Source organism: Mastomys coucha, unplaced genomic scaffold, assembly GCF_008632895.1.
Source record: "Mastomys coucha isolate ucsf_1 unplaced genomic scaffold, UCSF_Mcou_1 pScaffold15, whole genome shotgun sequence".
NCBI classification, from domain to species: domain Eukaryota; kingdom Metazoa; phylum Chordata; class Mammalia; order Rodentia; family Muridae; genus Mastomys; species Mastomys coucha.
This window is the reverse complement of record NW_022196897.1, coordinates 160,105,405-160,123,873: the sequence shown is the minus strand read 5'-3', so window position 1 is coordinate 160,123,873 and position 18,469 is coordinate 160,105,405. Positions and strand designations below refer to the sequence as shown.

The 18,469-nt window shown below is 47.5% G+C and overlaps 1 protein-coding gene across 1 annotated transcript in view; it reads right to left on the bottom strand.

Moving 5' to 3' along the window:
• Nucleotides 1-11,212: 11,212 nt before the first annotated feature.
• Nucleotides 11,213-18,469, bottom strand: part of Rab22a (RAB22A, member RAS oncogene family) — a 48,979-nt gene continuing 41,722 nt past the window's right edge. Inside the window, exon 7 of the mRNA XM_031372912.1 lies at nucleotides 11,213-17,368. Coding sequence (XP_031228772.1) covers nucleotides 17,271-17,368 — 98 coding nt within the window. The 3' untranslated portion in view covers nucleotides 11,213-17,270. The remainder of the gene's footprint in view (nucleotides 17,369-18,469) is intronic.

The following is an 18,469-nucleotide window of genomic DNA, read 5'->3' as shown; positions in this document are numbered from 1 at the left end:
CCAATGTTTTTGTGCAGATAAGCAACAGATAGCTAAACAGCCCATCAGAGAGGGCTGGGAAGACGGCTCAGTAAGAAAAATGCTGTCTGTGCAAGCACAAGGAGCTGAGTTTGATCCCCAGAACCCATGTAAAGAAACCTGGCATGATGGTACGTGCCTGGGGGGAGAGAGACAAGTGGATCCGCGGACAGACCAGCCTAATAGGTGAACCCCAGGTACCAGTAAAATGCCCTGTCTAAAAATCAAGGTGGATGGTGCCTGAGAAATGATGACACTCAAGGTTGCTCTCTGGCCTTTATTTACATCCATGTATACCATGCACACACACACACACAAACACACCTATCTGTACACAGATGTCATCTTCAAGGCCTAACCTGTCCCAACTGTGCTTAGAGCTTCCAAGGTCAGCTAGGAATGGGCGCCTGAAGGATGGCTGAGCCACATCATCATTCCTGGGCCTTCTATTCTTCTCCACCTTGTCCTGAATGCACAGCACAGATTCCCTCCTCCTGCTTCTCAGTTTGCTTTTCTGTGTTGAGGGCCGAAGCTTCACGTGATCCCAGGTACCTTTCTTTCTCTTTGACTCCCTTCTCTGTCTGACCGATTTCCTATACTGGGTTCAGAAAGCCTTCCACGCTCCTGGCATGTTCCATGTGTTAATGTGCACGTGGGTTTCTTGGCAAGAATCTAGTTGTTAACTCGCAAGTTTACAGTCATGAGGACCCTAGAGGCTAGGCAATGTTTGTTGCTGAAGCGTCTGGTTTTTTCCCTGTGCAATGGTTAAATTATCAGTGTGGCAGGATCTAGAATGACCTAGGAGATGAGAAACCTGTGGACAAGCCCATGGTGGCGTTTCTGATCGGGTTAGTTGAGAAGGGGAGACCTGTCCTGAATGAGGAGAGCTCAGTTCCCTGGACTGGGGTCATGGAGTAGAAATGACAAAGGGAGCAGAGCTCTTTCTGTTTCTAACATGGCTGCAAAGAGGCCAGGCTTGCTGTGCTGTGGCAGATGCACCTCCAAACTGTGAGCCAAGACACACTGTTCCTGCTGCGATGCTTCTGCAGGCTATGCCACAGCAACAGGACATGTAATTAATACACCCTGGGAGAACGTGTGGACAGCACCCATGTCTTGACATGGACTGTGGCAGTGTTCTTGGAAACCACCTCTGTACTGATCCAGAGGCCCAAAGACCGTATCGGAAACCCCTCCTTTTTCCCCTCCGTGTCCATCATTTGGAATGAGTTTTTGTTCTGCAGTAATTTTACATCTTCAGAAAAATTTCGAAGAAAGCCCGGTATCTGGGCATTCCTTCCCCATAGTGTCTCCTCATGCCATCCTCTCACAGAAGCCTGTTGCATCTGAACAAACCAGGGAGCTAGCCCTGGTCTGGTACCAGCAACCACCCTCCAGACTGTGGATAACCATGTTTGGCCCACTGACTGTGCCGCTCCCTTCCAGGATCCAAGCACACACACAAATGTCTCGCTTGGGAAGATGCCCTGGGATCTGCCTGCTGAATAAGGTCGCCATAACAACCACATCCAACAGGGGCTGGCTGCCTGAGAGCTTTGGTCCACTGTGTGTACTTCTCAGGAGGGCAGGACAGTCACTCCAGTGTCTTCCTTGTTGCACAGATCAGGATGCTGAGGCAAAGCAGTTCCATAAGTTGGCCTATGGGAGTGAGAACCTGAAAGCAGAGGCTGGGGACTGACTGACGGACTGCAGGGCAAGAGGTATTACCTGTATGTCTGCCAGGAAATGGGTTCCTGATAGGCCATCATCTTTGTGCATTTAGTTTTCTGGGCCCAGGCTGCCTTGAACTCATTCTGTAGCCAAGGCTGGACTTTAACCCTGTCCCTCCTCTACTCATCTGAGCACTTGGATTACAGGTGTCTATCTCCATGCCTGGCTCTCCTCTCCTTTATTTTACCCCCAGCCTGCAGCGTAGAGTGACACCTGTACCCATCAGACACTCAGTGGGTGGAGGGATGGAGATTCGAGGCTGGAGAGAGATGGCGTAGCCAGTAAGAATGCCTGGACCATAGACTTGAGGGCTTGAGTTCAGATCCTTGTGCCTACATGGAGTGCTGGGTGTGGTCTATAGAGCACAGCCATTCAACCCTCTGGGGCTTGCTGGCTGATGACATAGCTCCAGGTTCAGTGAGAGACCCTGTCTCAAAGAAATAAGGAGGAGGTGCTAAGAGACAAAGGAAGGCACCTGACATTGTCCTCTGACATCTGTAAGCACACATGTGTGAGTGTACACACACCATACACACATATGCACAAACACAAATACATTCACATACACATACCATACACACACGCACATATGCACACTCACACACACACTCATACACACACACATACATACACACATACCATAACCCCATACATACTCATACTATACCCACATGTACACATACACATCGTACACACACCCACACATACTCATACCATACAGTCATGCACACATACACATCATACACACACACACACTGAAGAAATTAATGAGAGATAAAGATTTATAGTCCCCGTGTCCATGCCCCTTCACCAACACATGCACACAGTGATAAATAAAGCTTAGAAAGGTTCAACCACTCCTAGGGTTGGAGTGTCAAGACAAACCCGTGCATAATATTTGCTAGGACCTCAAAGGCCCGACAACTCAAGGACAAGCCTAGGAGGGTTTTGGGGTGACCACAGCCAGTTGCTTCATAGACTCTTTAAAAGGGGCCTCTTCCCAGGAGAGAAGGCCCCTTCAGACCCAGACAGGAGGGCCCGGGAAGGGCTCCTCCTCAGCTGAGGGTCTTGATGGCCTAAGTGGCCTGGACAACTGTCCAGAAGTGGACCTCTGTCTCTGTCTCTTCCCTGGGTCTAGCTTTCTTGGACCCTTCTGCCAACTGAGAGAAAGCAGAGATGGATTTCTGGGCTCCATCTCTGTGCTTTGCACGTAAAAGGTGTTCAATAAATGTTTGATGAATGAACGAAATAATGTAATTAAGAATCAGAGAGGGCGGGGGGGGAGGGAAGGAGTCTCTCAATCCTTAGAATTTGTCCCCAAGCACCCAGAAGGCCACATTTGCATACAAATAATTGATATTCTAATTACAAATCATTCCTATTGATTTATTAAGCAGATCCCCAAAGAATCTCCAGATGATAATTAGATTCTCTCTCCTGAGGGGTGAGAGAGGTGTGTTTACCTCTGTGGGCGCCCCCACCCCTGGGCAGCATGGCAGAGCTGCTAGAAAATGCTTTGAGCAAATGAGAGAGCACGGGCAGCATCATTGGGAGCGAGGTCTCAGGGCCCCACAGATTGCTATTGTGTTGCAGAGCAGGGGATGCGCCCACGTGTGTGTCTGTGTCTGTGTGTGGGAAAACCCTAGTGACCTTACTCACAGTGTTGATGCTTGAGGGGCTCTGTGCTCACACAGGATGGAGAGACAAAAGGCAGACAGACAGTGAGATAGGCTGCCTGGTCCCTCCCAGAGGCTGGGAGCAGGGCCTAGACCTGTCCCTGCTGTTTGTGTGCCCCTCCTGGTGACACACTAAGGGCACAGCATTAATGCATAATTGCTTTAAAAAAAAAAAAAGAGGTTACATATCCAGTGAGGGAACACGCCATGAGCAAAGCCCTCCGAGTACATACACAGATCAGGAAACAGAGGTGCAAGGAGGTTCAGGGATCTGCTCAAGGGGAATGAGAATCACTGATCGCACTGACAGCTGTCACTCATGGCCCACCTACAGACTTTTTTCCGCCCTCATCTCTGTCCTGACTGGATGGCTACCCCCATGGTCCCTGAAAACAGCTGTAGTGCTCTCAGATCCTCAGCCTTTGAAGGGCAGCTGAAATCTTGGAACTGTAGACAAACATACAGACACAGAGATCCAGGGCACGGAGAGTGACCATGACAGACACAGGACGTGGCACTTTGAAAGTTTGCTTTCTCTGTTCTGGTCTTCCTGCTCCTGGAAATGCTCTGCCCATTGCACAGTGGCTGACTGCACTCTGCTTTTCTATCTAGGGGAAAACCAGAAGCCCAGAGATGATGTAACTTACACCGTGCCAGCCTGCAGCCACAGGAGGTCACATATGTCTTGGAAGATGGGTGCTAGCTAGCTGCCTCAGTCTCCATCTGTCCCTCTGACTAACCCTGGTTACCTTGCAGGCTACTGCTTAGGCTACAGGCAATGTCTTGCAAACAGGGAGTCCATTAACAGACCTGTAGGTGTGTGGGTTGCTGTTTGAACTCTGGCCATTCCTTGGGGAGGTGGTGGTGAGAGAACACTAGAAATGGGGTACGCTGATGGGAGGTAACTATGGAAAGGCTAGGGGTGTAGAACTTCACTCAGGCATAGACCCTGTGAGGTTGTGTGGACCAGCACTTGGCTTGAACTACCGAAGGCAGTTAAGACGAGCTAGCGGTACATGCTGGCGCTCAGTTTTAATCCCAGCACTTGGATGGATGTCTGGGAGTTCCAGGCTAGCCTGGTGTACAGAGTGAGTTCAAGGCCAGCCAGGTCAGACAGAGAACCCTGTCTATAAAGCAAAACAGGAATGAGGGGGCAGCTATCACGACCGAGCTGTGCGGCTGCACTGGCATTTATAGCAGGCTTTGTCTGGGCTCACGGGTGATCCCTGAGGGGTCTTCTGTGATGTGTATCCTGTGGGTCAGTGAACGCCACGGCAGCTATGATCACCAGGAGGAGGTTTGTCTCTTAATAGTCTGGTCCTTAGTGCCACCAGTCATAGGGAGGGGAACACAGGAATTTTGTACGTGTGAGAGGCAGGGCCACTGGAGGAACTGAGGCCATGATGTTGGCTGATATCACAGGCATGGTACATGCAGGAAGTCTCACTATGGGGATTTCACTCAGCTACCCACATCTCCTGTCAGTAAGAGGGGCAGGAGAGGCACAGCTTCAAGGAGTAAACTAGGGTAGGGCTGGAGTTGTTGCATGGTGAGTGTATCAGTCATTTGTCACTAAATGAAGGATATGGGCTCATCAGTTCTCCTGGTAACATTCCTGGGGTTCAAATACACCATCAGCATCCAGGCATCAAGGCCTCAAGAACTGGCTCCTCACCATTGCTCCCTTCCCCTGAAGACATCCCCCCTTCTCAACCTTAAAATGCTGTTAAACGGGAGCAGATGACTCTTAACTTGTAGCAGCAGGAACCACAAAGAGTAGCAAATATCTTGTTATTTTTTTCTAGGGGAGAGGGCCCACAAAAGAGCCATCTCCCTTCTCTTTATTTCTCAGAAGCTTAATTCCCTACGGGGACCCTGATTTGTCTGTGCTCTGATAATGCATGGTGTCTGTCTGGACTCATGAAGCCCTGTCCTGATTTCTCATTTATTTATCCCTCTGAGCCCGGGATGTAGGGCTTTGCAGCGGCAGGGATGTTTTAACGTTTGACAAACCAAATAATAAACGATGATGGATCAGCGCAGGAGCGATGGTACCAGGGAGGGGAGGGAGGCGACCTTCGGCTCAGTGGCAGTCAGCTGCTGTGCCATCTGCACTGTTTGCAGGGCTCCCCGCCTCTTCAGCTGTTCTGTCCCTTCCTGGCTCTTCTGCTCCCCTGCTGGGGGTGGTGGTGGGGGCAGGTCTCCTGATGACAACCCTCCCCTGATCCTGATACTCTGTTACAAGAAATATTTTGTCTTTTTGTCATTTTTTCTCTGCAATTTAAACATTTGTCTTTTCTTCATTTTGTGTTTGTGTGTATACACAGGCCTATGTGGGTGTATCTTAAAAAAAAAAAGACAGCATTATGAAATATGAGGAGAAGCTTTCACACCATGTAGGCTCACATAGAACCAATAAATAAGTGCCCCATGGACCTTCGGGGAAGAAGCAGGTGCCAGCTGCATACGACCCTGTTACAAGCACTTATATGCCAGGCTTGAGAACAGAATATGGGTGTGTGTGTGTGTGCATGTTTGTGTATGTGTGCACATGGGTGCGTGTGTGCACATTTGTGGTGCATGTGTATTTATGTGTATACCCATGTGTGCTTGTATGCAAGTATATATTGTGTTTATGTGTGTGTGTGCGTGTGTGTGTGCCTGTGCGCTGACTGATGGATTGACAGACACTTGGCTTCTTGTCATAAAGTTTGCATCCTTCTCATTTAGCAAATAAATCCATCCACCAAAATCAGATGTGGTGCCTCACACCTATAACCCCTAGTGCTTGGGAGGGTATAGCAGGGGGATTGTCATAAATTCAAAGGCAGCCTGGGTGACACAGTGAGTTGCAGAATAGCCTGAGCTATGGTGTGAAGCCATGTCCTAAAGAAAATCCACACACCAGATCACAGAGGAGGAACAAAGGCTGTGTGGGGGCACACACAACTCCTAGGAGGCAGAGGCAGAAACAACAGGTTTTTGAGGCTATCATGAACCCTACTTCAAAAACAGGGGAAGGCCTTCCCTGTGTGTATTAACTGCCCTAAAGTGATGTACATGCCTTAGGAGACTCCCAGCCGATGGGAAGGCCATTTGTACTTGGGTGGTCTCTGAGAGGACGGGCTTGGGTCATTTCTCCACAGAGGCTTGTGGCCGGCCACTTGAAGAGCAGCTCTTGGTATTGTGTTGAGTCCTTAGATACACTTGTTTTTTGAGACAGGGTTTCATTATGGAGGCAAGGCTGGCCTGTAATCCACAGTGGAGCTCAATGGCTGGCCTTTAACTCATGGTAATCCTCCTGCCTCAGCCTCCCAGTGCTGGGGTTACAGGGGTACACTCCTGTGTCTGGCTTTCATCCAGGCCCCTCTGTTGGCTCTGGCTGGTTCTTCCTTGCTGCCAGGTGTCTGGACGTCTGTCTTTTGGGAGAGAAGTAGATGGACTTCACGTCATTCTCGGAGAAGCATCAGAGGCTTCGAAATGTGCTGGCCTTCCTGCAGTCACCCGTTTATAGCTGGCCATTTATAAACTGCCTCTCAGCCACCTCCATTTCCATTGCCTGCCACTTTCAGGGAGGAATTCAAGAACAGGAAAGAGAGCCTACCTGGATCCTGATTCCCTAACTTGGGGTTCATTTACATAGCAAGATGATGTGTGAAAATCCATTCAGGAGAAATATTCTAGATGGGTTGTTTCATGCCTGGGCAGTATGGGCACTGAGGGCTGCTTCCATTGGCCACCCAGCCTGTTGACAAGTGAATAGTTGCCACCACCAGGCTTCTACACAGGCTTCTGACAAATGCAAATAACAAACCAAAGAACTCTGAAGTTAAGGTATGTTCTCATTTATATGCAAACAAGCCCTGGCCTGACCCCCTCGTCTAAGGGGGGGGGGCCGGGGGGCCTCCAATGTGGATGATAGTATACCACTGGGCCTTGCTGTCCCAGTAAGGGGCATTAACCCCAAATTAACATTCTCAACTCCTCAATTTTCTCCTTAAAAAATGCCCTTCTCTAATGGAGTGGAGCTCTGGTAGCTTTTCCATTTCCCTTTCTATATATGTGATTTCACAGAGGCCTGAGGCTCTGTTCGACACTAAATGTTGATAAAGAGAAAAGTGACCCCCTGCCCTGCATCCCGCCCAATTGGCGGTGGTGTCAGAGACTGTTGCACCTCTGCGCACACTTTCGCAAAAGGTGGTCTCTGAGTTCCTACCTTGTTTCCAAGGAGATGCTGAAAATAAATCTAAAGTGACTGGAGGTCTGATGAGAATCATAATTAACCAAGTGATTCATCCTGACAAGATGTTGGCTGGAAAGGCCCCCCCCCCCAACTTCTTACAGGCTCAACCAGTACTCTACAGAAACATGGTAACTGGATGCTCCTGGAGAGTATATTCTAGAAGCCCGAAGATGCCCAGCTGACAAACCATGGCTATTTTCAGTGGGGAGTCATGACTTTGAACATTATTATTAAAAGAATACCTCCCCCCCCAAACTTAAAAGATCCATATTCTGTAATTTGTCATCTCAAAGGAAATTACATTTTAAGTTCCAATGTATTAAGAAAGAAAGAGAGGAAGGAAGGAAGAAACGACCTGACCTATCTGGAAGCAACTCTGAGCTTGTCAAGAAACCTGGACAGGTGACCCAGGCCACATGCTTCCAGGAAGGCAGCCAGCTGTGAGGACCCACGTCGTTGTTTTGTGCATTGAAGACATCGGCTTGTTTGATGAGGTGGTAGTCTGTTTCTTCCCTCTTTGCTTGGGCCCCTTCTGCCTCTCTCAGCATCTACAGACGATGCTAGCTCCTGCAGTGCTGCTTCGATGGGCTGGACACTAATTTGTTTAGTATGTGTTTATACTTCCCTACCCGCTTGCTTCCTTGAGGATTTAAGACAGCTTGGAAAGACCTATGGCAAAGAAGGAAATGAAAATAAGTGTGCCATGTAAAAGTTTTACACGCTGTTCCTAAACCAGCTCTAAGCTTTATAGTGAAACAAAACACTTAAGTGAGTTCATGTATGTGTGTATGTGTGCATGCACATGTGCAAGTCCAAGAGTGACTGGGATTGCCTGTCCTTTGAATTTCTTTGGTTTGAGATACGATTTTTCATTGGCCTAGGTTGCAGACTGGGCTGGCAGGGATCTGCCTCCCTAGCACTGGGATTACAAGCATAAACCACAGCAGACTCTTTATAGTAGGTTCTGGGGATGAGACTCAGGTCTCTGTACTTACTAAGCCGTCTTCCCAGACCCATGGTTTTGTCTGTCTTTTGAGGCAAAGTATTACTGTGGAGCCCTGGCCGTCCTCCTCTACGTAGAACGAGCTCACCTCAAACTTCTGCCGTCCAGGGGCTAGGATCAAAGGAGTATGGCACCACAGCAAGTGGCTGTGGGTGATCTCAAATTCCATGTCTTCCAGTTTCTACCTCCCGAGGCTTCAGGTGTGTGGCACCGTGTTTATTTTGTGCTGTGCTGTGTGTGAAGCCCAGGGCTTCATGCACGCTAGGAGAAACCACACTTTCTGTGTTTTTATTGATTTTCATTGAAGTTCTCAAGGCAGACGAGAGGTTTTAAAAGTTTTATCTGTGGTTTTAGGGGCTGTGTAAGCCCTTTGAAGCCTGCAAGATGCGGCGAGGATTTGGTCAGCTGGTGAAAGCATTTGCCCTTTAGACCAGAGCAGAAAGAAAACAAGTTTATTCAGTACACTGGACGGAGAGCAGCGGGCATGGCAGCGACACACACAGCAGCCCTGACTTCTTAAAACTCTATTGTTCTGTGAGCTGTGAATTCGGGCACATCTCTATCACAGCAGGCATCAAGAGGCTGGAGAGCAACTTTCAGGAATCAGTTCTTTCCTTCCTTCCGGAGGTTGTGTTTTCAAAATAAGGAAGCTCATGCACACAGTGGAAGCTTGCACAAGTATAGAATTATCTACTAAATGGGTGCCTGTCACCCAACCTCTCTTTTCAGAAATAACTGTTGCTAGCAGCAGGTTATGGACTTCTAGGCTGTAACCAGGGAGACTGAGCAGGAGAGATTCTCGGCTAGTGGCTTCTATGGAGGGGCCACCTTAGAAAAGTGCATCTAATAAAGAGCAAAATAAGGAGCAAAAACTGTAGAAATACCATGTGCCTCCTGGCAGCCAGAAGTGCTACTGCCAGGATGTACCCAAGAGAAATGCTATGTGTACACCATAGAATGCTCACAGCAGCGGGGGGTGGGGGCTCACACCTGTCACCCCAGTACACAGAGGTAGGTAGCTCTTGTGAGCTCCAGGCCAGCTAGAACTACAGTGTGAATTCCTAGCATACTCAGGGCTTGAGTGAGATCCTGTCTTAAATCCAAAACAAAACAAGCACCAGTAGACCAACCAGGCAACCAGGAATGCTCACTCATGAAAGGCATTCCTGTAACAGCAAAAATCTGGAAGCAACCCGGTGCCTATGGATACAGAATGGGTGCGTGCAGGAGTCTGTACAATAGAGTCGTAGGCAGGAGTGAGCGTAAGTGCTTTGTGCTATTCTAAATCAAGGCCAGGCCCAACAACACACCCACACAGCTGGTGTACTCAGATGAGATGTCTCAAAGCACACACACAAAACATGAAAGGAGACAAAGGTTCTTTGGTGTCAGAAAATCAGAGCTGAAGATGTGCTCAGCCATGATGTGCCTGCTCTTCAGGCACGAGCACCTGAGTTTCCTTGGCACCCATGTAAAGGATATGGGTGGCAGAGTGAGCTTGTCATCTCAACACTGGGGAGGTGGAAATAGGAGGATCTGTGTAATGTGCTGGCCAGCTACTTTCACCAACTGGTAAGCTCCAGATTTGGTGAGAGACTTTGTCTCAAAAATTAAGGTGGAAAACATTCAATGCTGACCTCTGGCCTTCACATGTGCATGCACACACACATACACACATAAAACAGGGCAGACATGTTTCTGGGATGTACATACCACCATTCAGGATGGACACAGATTTATGGTGTTTTCTATACATGCTTATATATTTTACCAATGACAAAGCAAGTCACTCAACCTATATTAAAGTTACTTCCCTTGAGTCATATGGGTCTCTCAACACAATGACTTGTAAAGACAGATATATTTTATGTGTGTTTATTCCTGGCTCATAAACCAACCTTCCACCAGACACCACAGATATACCAACTTTCCACTCAAGACCACAGATACACCAACCCTCCATCCAATACCACAGATATACCAACCTTCCATTCAAGACCACAGATAACCAACCTTCCACCAGATACCCACAGATATACCAACCTTCCATTCAAGACCACAGATACACCAACCCTCCATCCAATGGCACAGATACACCAACCCTCCATCCAATGGTACAGATACACCAACCCTCCATCCAATGGCACAGATGCACCAACCCTCCATCCAATGGCACAGATACACCAACCCTCCATCCAATGGCACAGATACACCAACCCTCCATCCAATGGCACAGATACACCAACCCTCCATCCAATGGCAGATACACCAACCCTCCATCCAATGGCACAGATACATCAACCTTCTACTTGATACCACTGCTACCTTCTCGAACACTATGCCCCAAACCTGTCTGAAATGTCTTTGGAATATGTGGTTAGAAGGATGTAAAGGGTGATGGGTGTGGTGTTCATAACCTGAAATCCCAATATGTGGGAGTGCTGAATTCATTAGGCTATCCAAGGAGAACCCACCACGAACAAAATCAAACAAAAAGAATTGTAATGAGTGCCACAGAGAAATACTGGAGGCTGAAACATGCCTCTGTAAACATAGCATTTTATTAACAAAATATTTACACCATTCTTTACACAAATTTTTTAGTGACAGAGCATGCCACACTCTATAAAGCATACGATTGAAGCCAAGCCGAAGAAGCACTGTTCCAAAGCGTGCCAGACCTACTGTCTGCAAACAGAAGTACACAAAAGCGAACGGCTGAGTTTTCTTTAATCGGCATTTACAAACCAAACAGACATCATACAGTTTACATAGACTTAGGTCCAGCCCAAGGTCAGACTGCAAAAATAGTCATGGAACATCCATACAGGCTTGGCAAATCCTCATCCCAGTATTACGACCCAGGTAAGCAGGCAGTATGTCATTTGGTGTGAAGCCACCACGGCTTTAGGTTCAGGCTATTTAGAGTGCTACCAGGCTTGGGAAACCAGGGGCAACTGCATTTTCAAATAGATGCTATTGTAAAAGGCACAGGTCGCTTACTCCTGGCATTGGTCTTGACAAGGGATGGCACTCTTAGGAGAAAAAAAGGATTGCTGGTACAAGGGCTTAGATTGTCTTTTCTCTCTAAATGTCCGATTTGGACTTTCAAACTCCCAGACAAGTGCTCTCTCATAAACTCTGTGGAGTTCGGATCCTTCAGCCCATCGCCCTATCACCAGTGACAGATCACATTCTGTCACTGTAACTGTGTCTGCCTCTCGGGCTCATGCTGCCCAATGCCCTTCTATAAGTCCTGGGGGGCTCTTTCCCCCCACAGAGAAGGGCACACCACATGCGCAGGGAGCCTAAGGGAGAATTCTGCGCCAATCCTTGTGGAAGGCAAGCCGTAATTTCTGAAGGTCAGGGTGGTGATTGATGATGGTGTGAGTGACTCACGATGTAAAATGATGGAAAGACTGAGTGGAGCGAGTTAAAAAAAAAAGATCCTTCCCAGGGCAATAAAACTCTGTCTACAACAGTCTAACAAATGGTTTAAATATAGAGCTTCGATCAGCTGCTCTGACTACCTGGCTGCCAATCATCCTCCCCCAAGCTAACTGGTCCGTCTGACTATCATGGGCATGACCCAAGTTGAGAAAGTTTCATGCACTGTGCAGTAAACTTCAAACAGGGATGGGAGGGAACGAAGTTCTAGCCTTGCTTCCAAGCTTTTCTGAGGGGAAAGAGGGATTATTTAAGTACAAATACCAAGTGTTAATGATGGCCAAACAATGTTAGGATGAGTCCTTAAGGCAAACAGTGTTGTGGGCAGGCCTGGCAATGGCCTGGAGTGAGGAGAGGAGCACGGGACAGACTGCAGGCACTGAGCGGCTGACTCAAGCCCTACCTCATGGAGCGGTGGCGGAAGCGCACAGCTTGCCTTTCGATGCTTGGGGCTTCCTTGACAATGGTAGTTCTGAGTGAAGACCACGGGCCCCGTGTGCAGCATGCTATTTTAAAGAGGACTCCTCCAATGGACTGCAGTAAACAAGCTGCTTTGAAACACTGGAAAGTTCCTGAATCAAGAAGTGGCACGTGGAAGCCAGCAGGCTGCTTCTACTGTGCGATTAAGGAGGACATTAAGACCCGTAGTTGAAAACTGTCAATTAAAGACGGCTCTTTAAAAAAATCATTGCTGTCTTAGGATTCCCCATTAATTGGCAGATAGAGTTTGGCACTTAAGGCCTGTCTGTGGAGAGCTACCCGGGCTTTTGCTTGTTGTAATTATGTAGCATTTTGATGAGGCACTGGGCACCATAAAATGAACTCACAGCAAATTAAAACATTTTTTCTTAAGTTTGTTAGACATTATGATTTTAATCTCACCATCTACTATTTATATATTCTAATCTTGCTATCTAAAATGTTCAACATAATAAAAAGGCACCGATGGAAGGCCTGAGACTTTTTTTTAATTATTAAACTTCTGAATCCTTTTGTTTTGAAGCCAAAATATTCTAGCACATCTATAATTGATTGCTCTCTGAGAGGAAAGAACACAGATATTAGTTATTTCTGATAGTACAGACCATCAAATTAAATGTGATGCATGCTGGTGGAAGTCCTAGCTCCAGAGAGTAAATCACTCTCCTCCTTGCTAAGAGCACCCTGAAGGACGAGCTGAGAAACACAGCGATTCCAAGCTCCATTCAGCCGCCCTTCGCAGCACATTAATGAACTTCATCACAGCGGCCCCTCGCTCATCACCTTCCGAGATACAGAAGGGAGGCTCCTGAGAAGTGTAGTAGCCTTCTAATATTTTTCAGACTTTCATTTGCACATAAAACAGGACAAATGCCCTGGAATTCCATTAACATTTCTCGAAAATCAGATAATCAAATTGCCTAGTTTTCTATTACTGGAAGTCGAGACAAGCCTTTCTGCTGCCATGGGAAATTCACTGAGGTCATCCCTCTGAGCCTCAGGCTAAATTCTATCTGACCCTCCTTTTCTAAAGCTGCACAGTGCTCTGTTTATCCTCTACATAATATGATGCTCAGAATATTTTTTTCTAATTATGACATTTACTGATGCGGTGTGTGTGTATCAGAAGACAACCTGTGGAATTCTTCTTCCATTATATAGGACTGGGGATTCAATTTGTGTCATCAGCCTTCATAGCAAGTGCCAACTCCCACCAACTCCCAAAGCAAAAACATATTCATAGCTATCTTCAGTATCATCTTATACAGTATTGACAGCTTGCATCTTGTATGAGCTATGATGAGGTGGGACGTATCTTGAAATCAAGTCCAATAACAAAGACTATGTTGTCTGTTCCTCCAGACCAAGTTTAATGAGGACTTCTAGGGGATTCCAGGAGCCAGCTCCCATGGTCTTTCTGTGCTCACCGGTCAGGGTGACAGCCTGCTAAGTTTAATGATAAAAGCCAACCTGGTTGGCAGCCATGTTCTGAAGCAGGATTGTAGGTTAACTTAGGGGTCCCCAGGTAAGGATTCTTTTGTGACTCCTGCAGGGTTTCGCCAACACTTGGGTATCTGAAGACCCATGTGTCACAGTCTCTGGGTCCTGAAAGAATGTGTGTAAAGAAGTGCTGAGCTGCACCTCATCAATGTCTTTTGCAGCAGAAAGAGACATAAAGCAATGAACCGTTGCCTTCTGGGATGTGGAGGCTGATGTGCTGGCATGCAATGAATCCCAAAGCAAACCCGCCCATTCAAACACACTGCCCTTTCAATAGAGCAGCAGGCCCTCTGGTCTGGAAGCCCACGGTGCCAGGAGACGGCCACCTACTACAAACCACCTTCAGTACTGCATCTCTTAGAGCTCTGGAAATCCCCCTAACCTATTTGCCTCCTGGAGACAAGGAATACATGTTAAGACTTACAGAGAAGTCCTAAAATTAAATGTGGGCTGCCCCCCCACCCCCATCTATTAAAAACTCCACAGGGCAGCTCATCTCTCCACAAGGACACTGGCCTCTTCAAGTAGCCAAGCCTCTCATAAGACAATCTCAAGCCTCTGACCTGGGTAGGCATGGAAGGGAGAGGAGCACAATGAGAGGAGGTGAACACTTCAAGCACTATCATAGATGGGGAACAAGGACCGGGGTTATTTTCAGAGGAATAAATCTCTCAGCTGCCATGTCCAGCACTTGTCTTGGAGGCAGCTGACAAGCGGGCGATAGCGTATCACTGGGAGACAGAAGGGCTTGCAGCAGGTATTTCTCCCCAATCACTTCTCAGAGTTTACACTGAAGGACACTTAATCAAGCTCTCATGCTATGCTCCTTTAATCACCAAATGATAGTTAATTAGTTATCACAGAATCAGAAAAACACTTATGTAGAAGGAGCCATGGAGAGACAGTGGTTCCTAGGATCGGACACCTGCAAGGAGCTTATTCCAGTTCCTCAGAAAGAGATCAATACGTACCGGCAGTTAATTAAACATCTTCCCTTCTGTTCATTCTTCAAAGTTTTTAAAAATGGCCCTGCGTCACAAGGGAACCAAAGAATTTTATGGAGGGTCTGTGTGTCTTAATGCCTTTGGAGTCTGGCTATTTCTCTTAAGAAACAGCCAGGAAAACAAAGAATGTGTATTAGATTCCTGCTTAATCTAAAATGTGGTCAAAAGAAAGAAAGTTAGTGGAGATGTCCCTGTGCTCACTGCGCGCACAGGAAGGGTGGGTCTGAAGGAGACCTGCTGTCACTGAGCACACAATGCCATAAGCAAGACAGCCCTGTGTCTAGGTCAGACTGTGACAGATGGGGAGGAAGACATGAACAGAGTCTATGCTTCTAATCCTGTGCTCAGTCATTCCCCCCATGTGCCCCAGGAGGGAAGGCATCTAGAGAGGCCTGGGGCTGTCACGGAACAGTAGGGGTATAGGTGTTTTCCTGCACACTCATGTGCCATGACACAGAATTTACTCAACTCTCCAGGTCAAGAATCTATACCATCTTTTGGTGAAATGAGACAGAAAGGGTCTCACATGGGTAGCCTTGTCCACATGAGCCAAGCAATGCTGTTTTTGTTTATACAGAGGTGCTCAAAGTCTGACTTCAGGAAGGATAAGCAACTTGAGATGTTTACAAGCCCTCGTTCAGGTCTGGTGTCACCTGGGTTGCCATTCCATTAAACCCTCTCCATCTTAAGCATGTGGCGGAGGGGCATAAAGTAGCAACAATTGTTTTGAAAAGTTTTGACTGTTCAGTTAAGGACAGCTCTGAAAACACAATTTGGTTTGAAATCCAAGCTGCTTCATTTCCTATTTAATCTTGTAAATTTCCTTCCCTTACAATACCCGGGCTGGAAGGGCGCCAAATTAGGCCAGGAACAAATTTCCAGCAGCTTCACTTGGGTGCTTTATTTTTAGATTATATTAAAAACCTCATTAGGCTCCTGAGGGAAAAGAGTGTGAAGCACTAACAGAACAAGAGAAGATAAAGGAGGGAGAGGTGAGCCGGCTGTTAATAAGCAAAGCACTCTTAAAACAGTTGGTCCGAGCTCTCTGGAGGAGCTGAGAGAAGCTCACTCTCGCCCTAGGTGAATTACGGGTCCTGGGCTCACTCTTGCCCCCGGCAGGAAGGACTAGTCAGGCTTGTCAAGGAGGCATGTGTCTTTATTACCATTTCCAGATGGGATGCAGAAGGGTGGGGGAGGAGGAAGGAAGCTTCGAGCTAAGTGCTCCATGCTTCTGCACAAGGTGAATGGGCTTCAGAGTTTCCTGTGGACAGGCTGGAAAATGGGTGGGCACACAGGAGATAAGCATGGGACTAAATGAGTACTGAAAGGAATTCAGAAGTTATTAATGTATTTACATAATTTATAATTTTTAAGCAATGGTCTCATAAATATAGACTACAAATTTACATATGCTAGGCAGCACACAGTTGTTTTCCCCACCAAAACAAACAGGGCAAAAAACCATAAACAAACAACCATCCCCCCAAAAGACTCACTTGCTTTGTTCTCTCCTCCTCTTTTTAAAATTACTGTTCATCAGTTTGGACACATGCAACTCAACTGGCTCCAGGTAGCTTCTCTACCCCATCGCCTGGACCACGAGAGTTTATGTAGAAAGGTGACCATAACTAATGTGCGTGGGTTCTGACACATACAGGGTCAGAAGCAAACCCAAGGTGAACCGGCAGCTGCTGCGATGGCAGCATGAATTTACTGTGCGTGAAAGTGCTTTAGAGATGGTGGAAGCTGTCCCAGGAACACCATCCTTCTACTTGTGATCTCTTCCCACATCTTAGTGATACGACTCTGACACTAGAGATGAGGACTAAGGAGATGACCATCTCTACAGCCTTTTCCCTTATATCCACGAAAGTGCTCATTTCCCTTTACAAATAATACATGAAATCCTGCTTACAAGAGGACCAGCCAGTCAATCCTACCATCCATGCAGCAGGTGCTCCTTTCAGTCAGGCATGATCTGTGCATGCCGGAGTCCACTGACAGAAGTCTGCAGACAGAGATGCCTGCTGCGGTCTTCCGAGAGACCCAGCAGCTGGTCCTCTGAGTCCTTTTTGCATAAGAGCATGAGGTGGCAGCCAGTGGCAGGCACGGCTCTCTTGCAGCATCCAGGACCACCTGCTTCTTCATCAAGGTCAGGCCCAGGGCCGTCAGCAGCAGCTTCGCTTTGGCTCCGATGGCTGTCTTCGGAGTTTGAAGCCCTTGCCGCCAGACGCCGGGTTGGCGTCAGTGGATGGAATTCTTCGACCTGCAGCAGAGTGAGAGGAAAGAGGGGAAGAGGTCCTTCTCAGATACTATCTGGCAACACAACACAACAGTTTCATCAAGGTCAATTCGTCCAGGTAGACCAGGAAGATGAGCAAGATGACAGGGCAGAGTATGCCTCTTCACCTAATGCTGAGCCATGCATGGGGCACTGGCCACAGCACCAGAAGCTACAAGTCTTTCAGATGTTACCAGTTCTTAAACTAACATCCTATATTTCTATTCCAGGATCCAAATAAGGATGCCAAACAGCAGCAGTTAGTAAACTTTTTAAATACAAAAATTAGACTGTACCTGGTTCTTCCTCCACCCCAACCAGCACCCCACCCCCAATCCCCAGGATGGTCTCACAGCACACAGTGTACTGCTACTATTGCTCTGAACTGCTGAGCAATGCTCACTGTCTCCTAGACCAACCATTCCTCTACTGATGGGTGTCGGTCCCAAGCAAGTGTGTGTGTGTATGTGTGTGTGTTTTACAGAACAGAAAGAGAGGAGCCAGAGCCCAGCTCCACCCCAGAGCATTTCTCTGTATAGCAGCACATTCCCACTGACTACCTAGTAATGGCTGACAGGTGCTGCCAAGCTGCTCTCCGAAGAGCTGTGGCATTCTGTCTCTTACAACATCACAGGGGAGAGCAGCCTTCACCTTCCGGTTCTATGAGGCTAACTCAACTTTGAGAAAACCCTTTCATCAATTTCCACCCACCTGGATGACATGGCTCAAGGCCGCCTGTACAAAGGCTTTCCTACCCTTCCCCTTCTGAGCTATTCCAACACCTCGAATACCAGGACACTAGGGACACTGGTCTTGTTTCCCATGTGACTGGCATCCTCCAACTGGACCCTGAGACCTCAGTCTTGTTTGTTTTCTACTGTGACATTTCCAGGTCTAGAGGCACAGCACTGGGGAAAGGCTTTCTGTTTGTCTAAACCTGAAAAACAGACAGGGGCATCTTCAGCAAAGCTGAGGGACAGTCCCTGACAACTCTGCGGGTATGGCTGCCAAGTCTTGTTGAGCTGGAACCTATGTAGCATCACTTCTACATGGGCAGAAAGTGTTCTCCAATTTTGCAAATGTGTT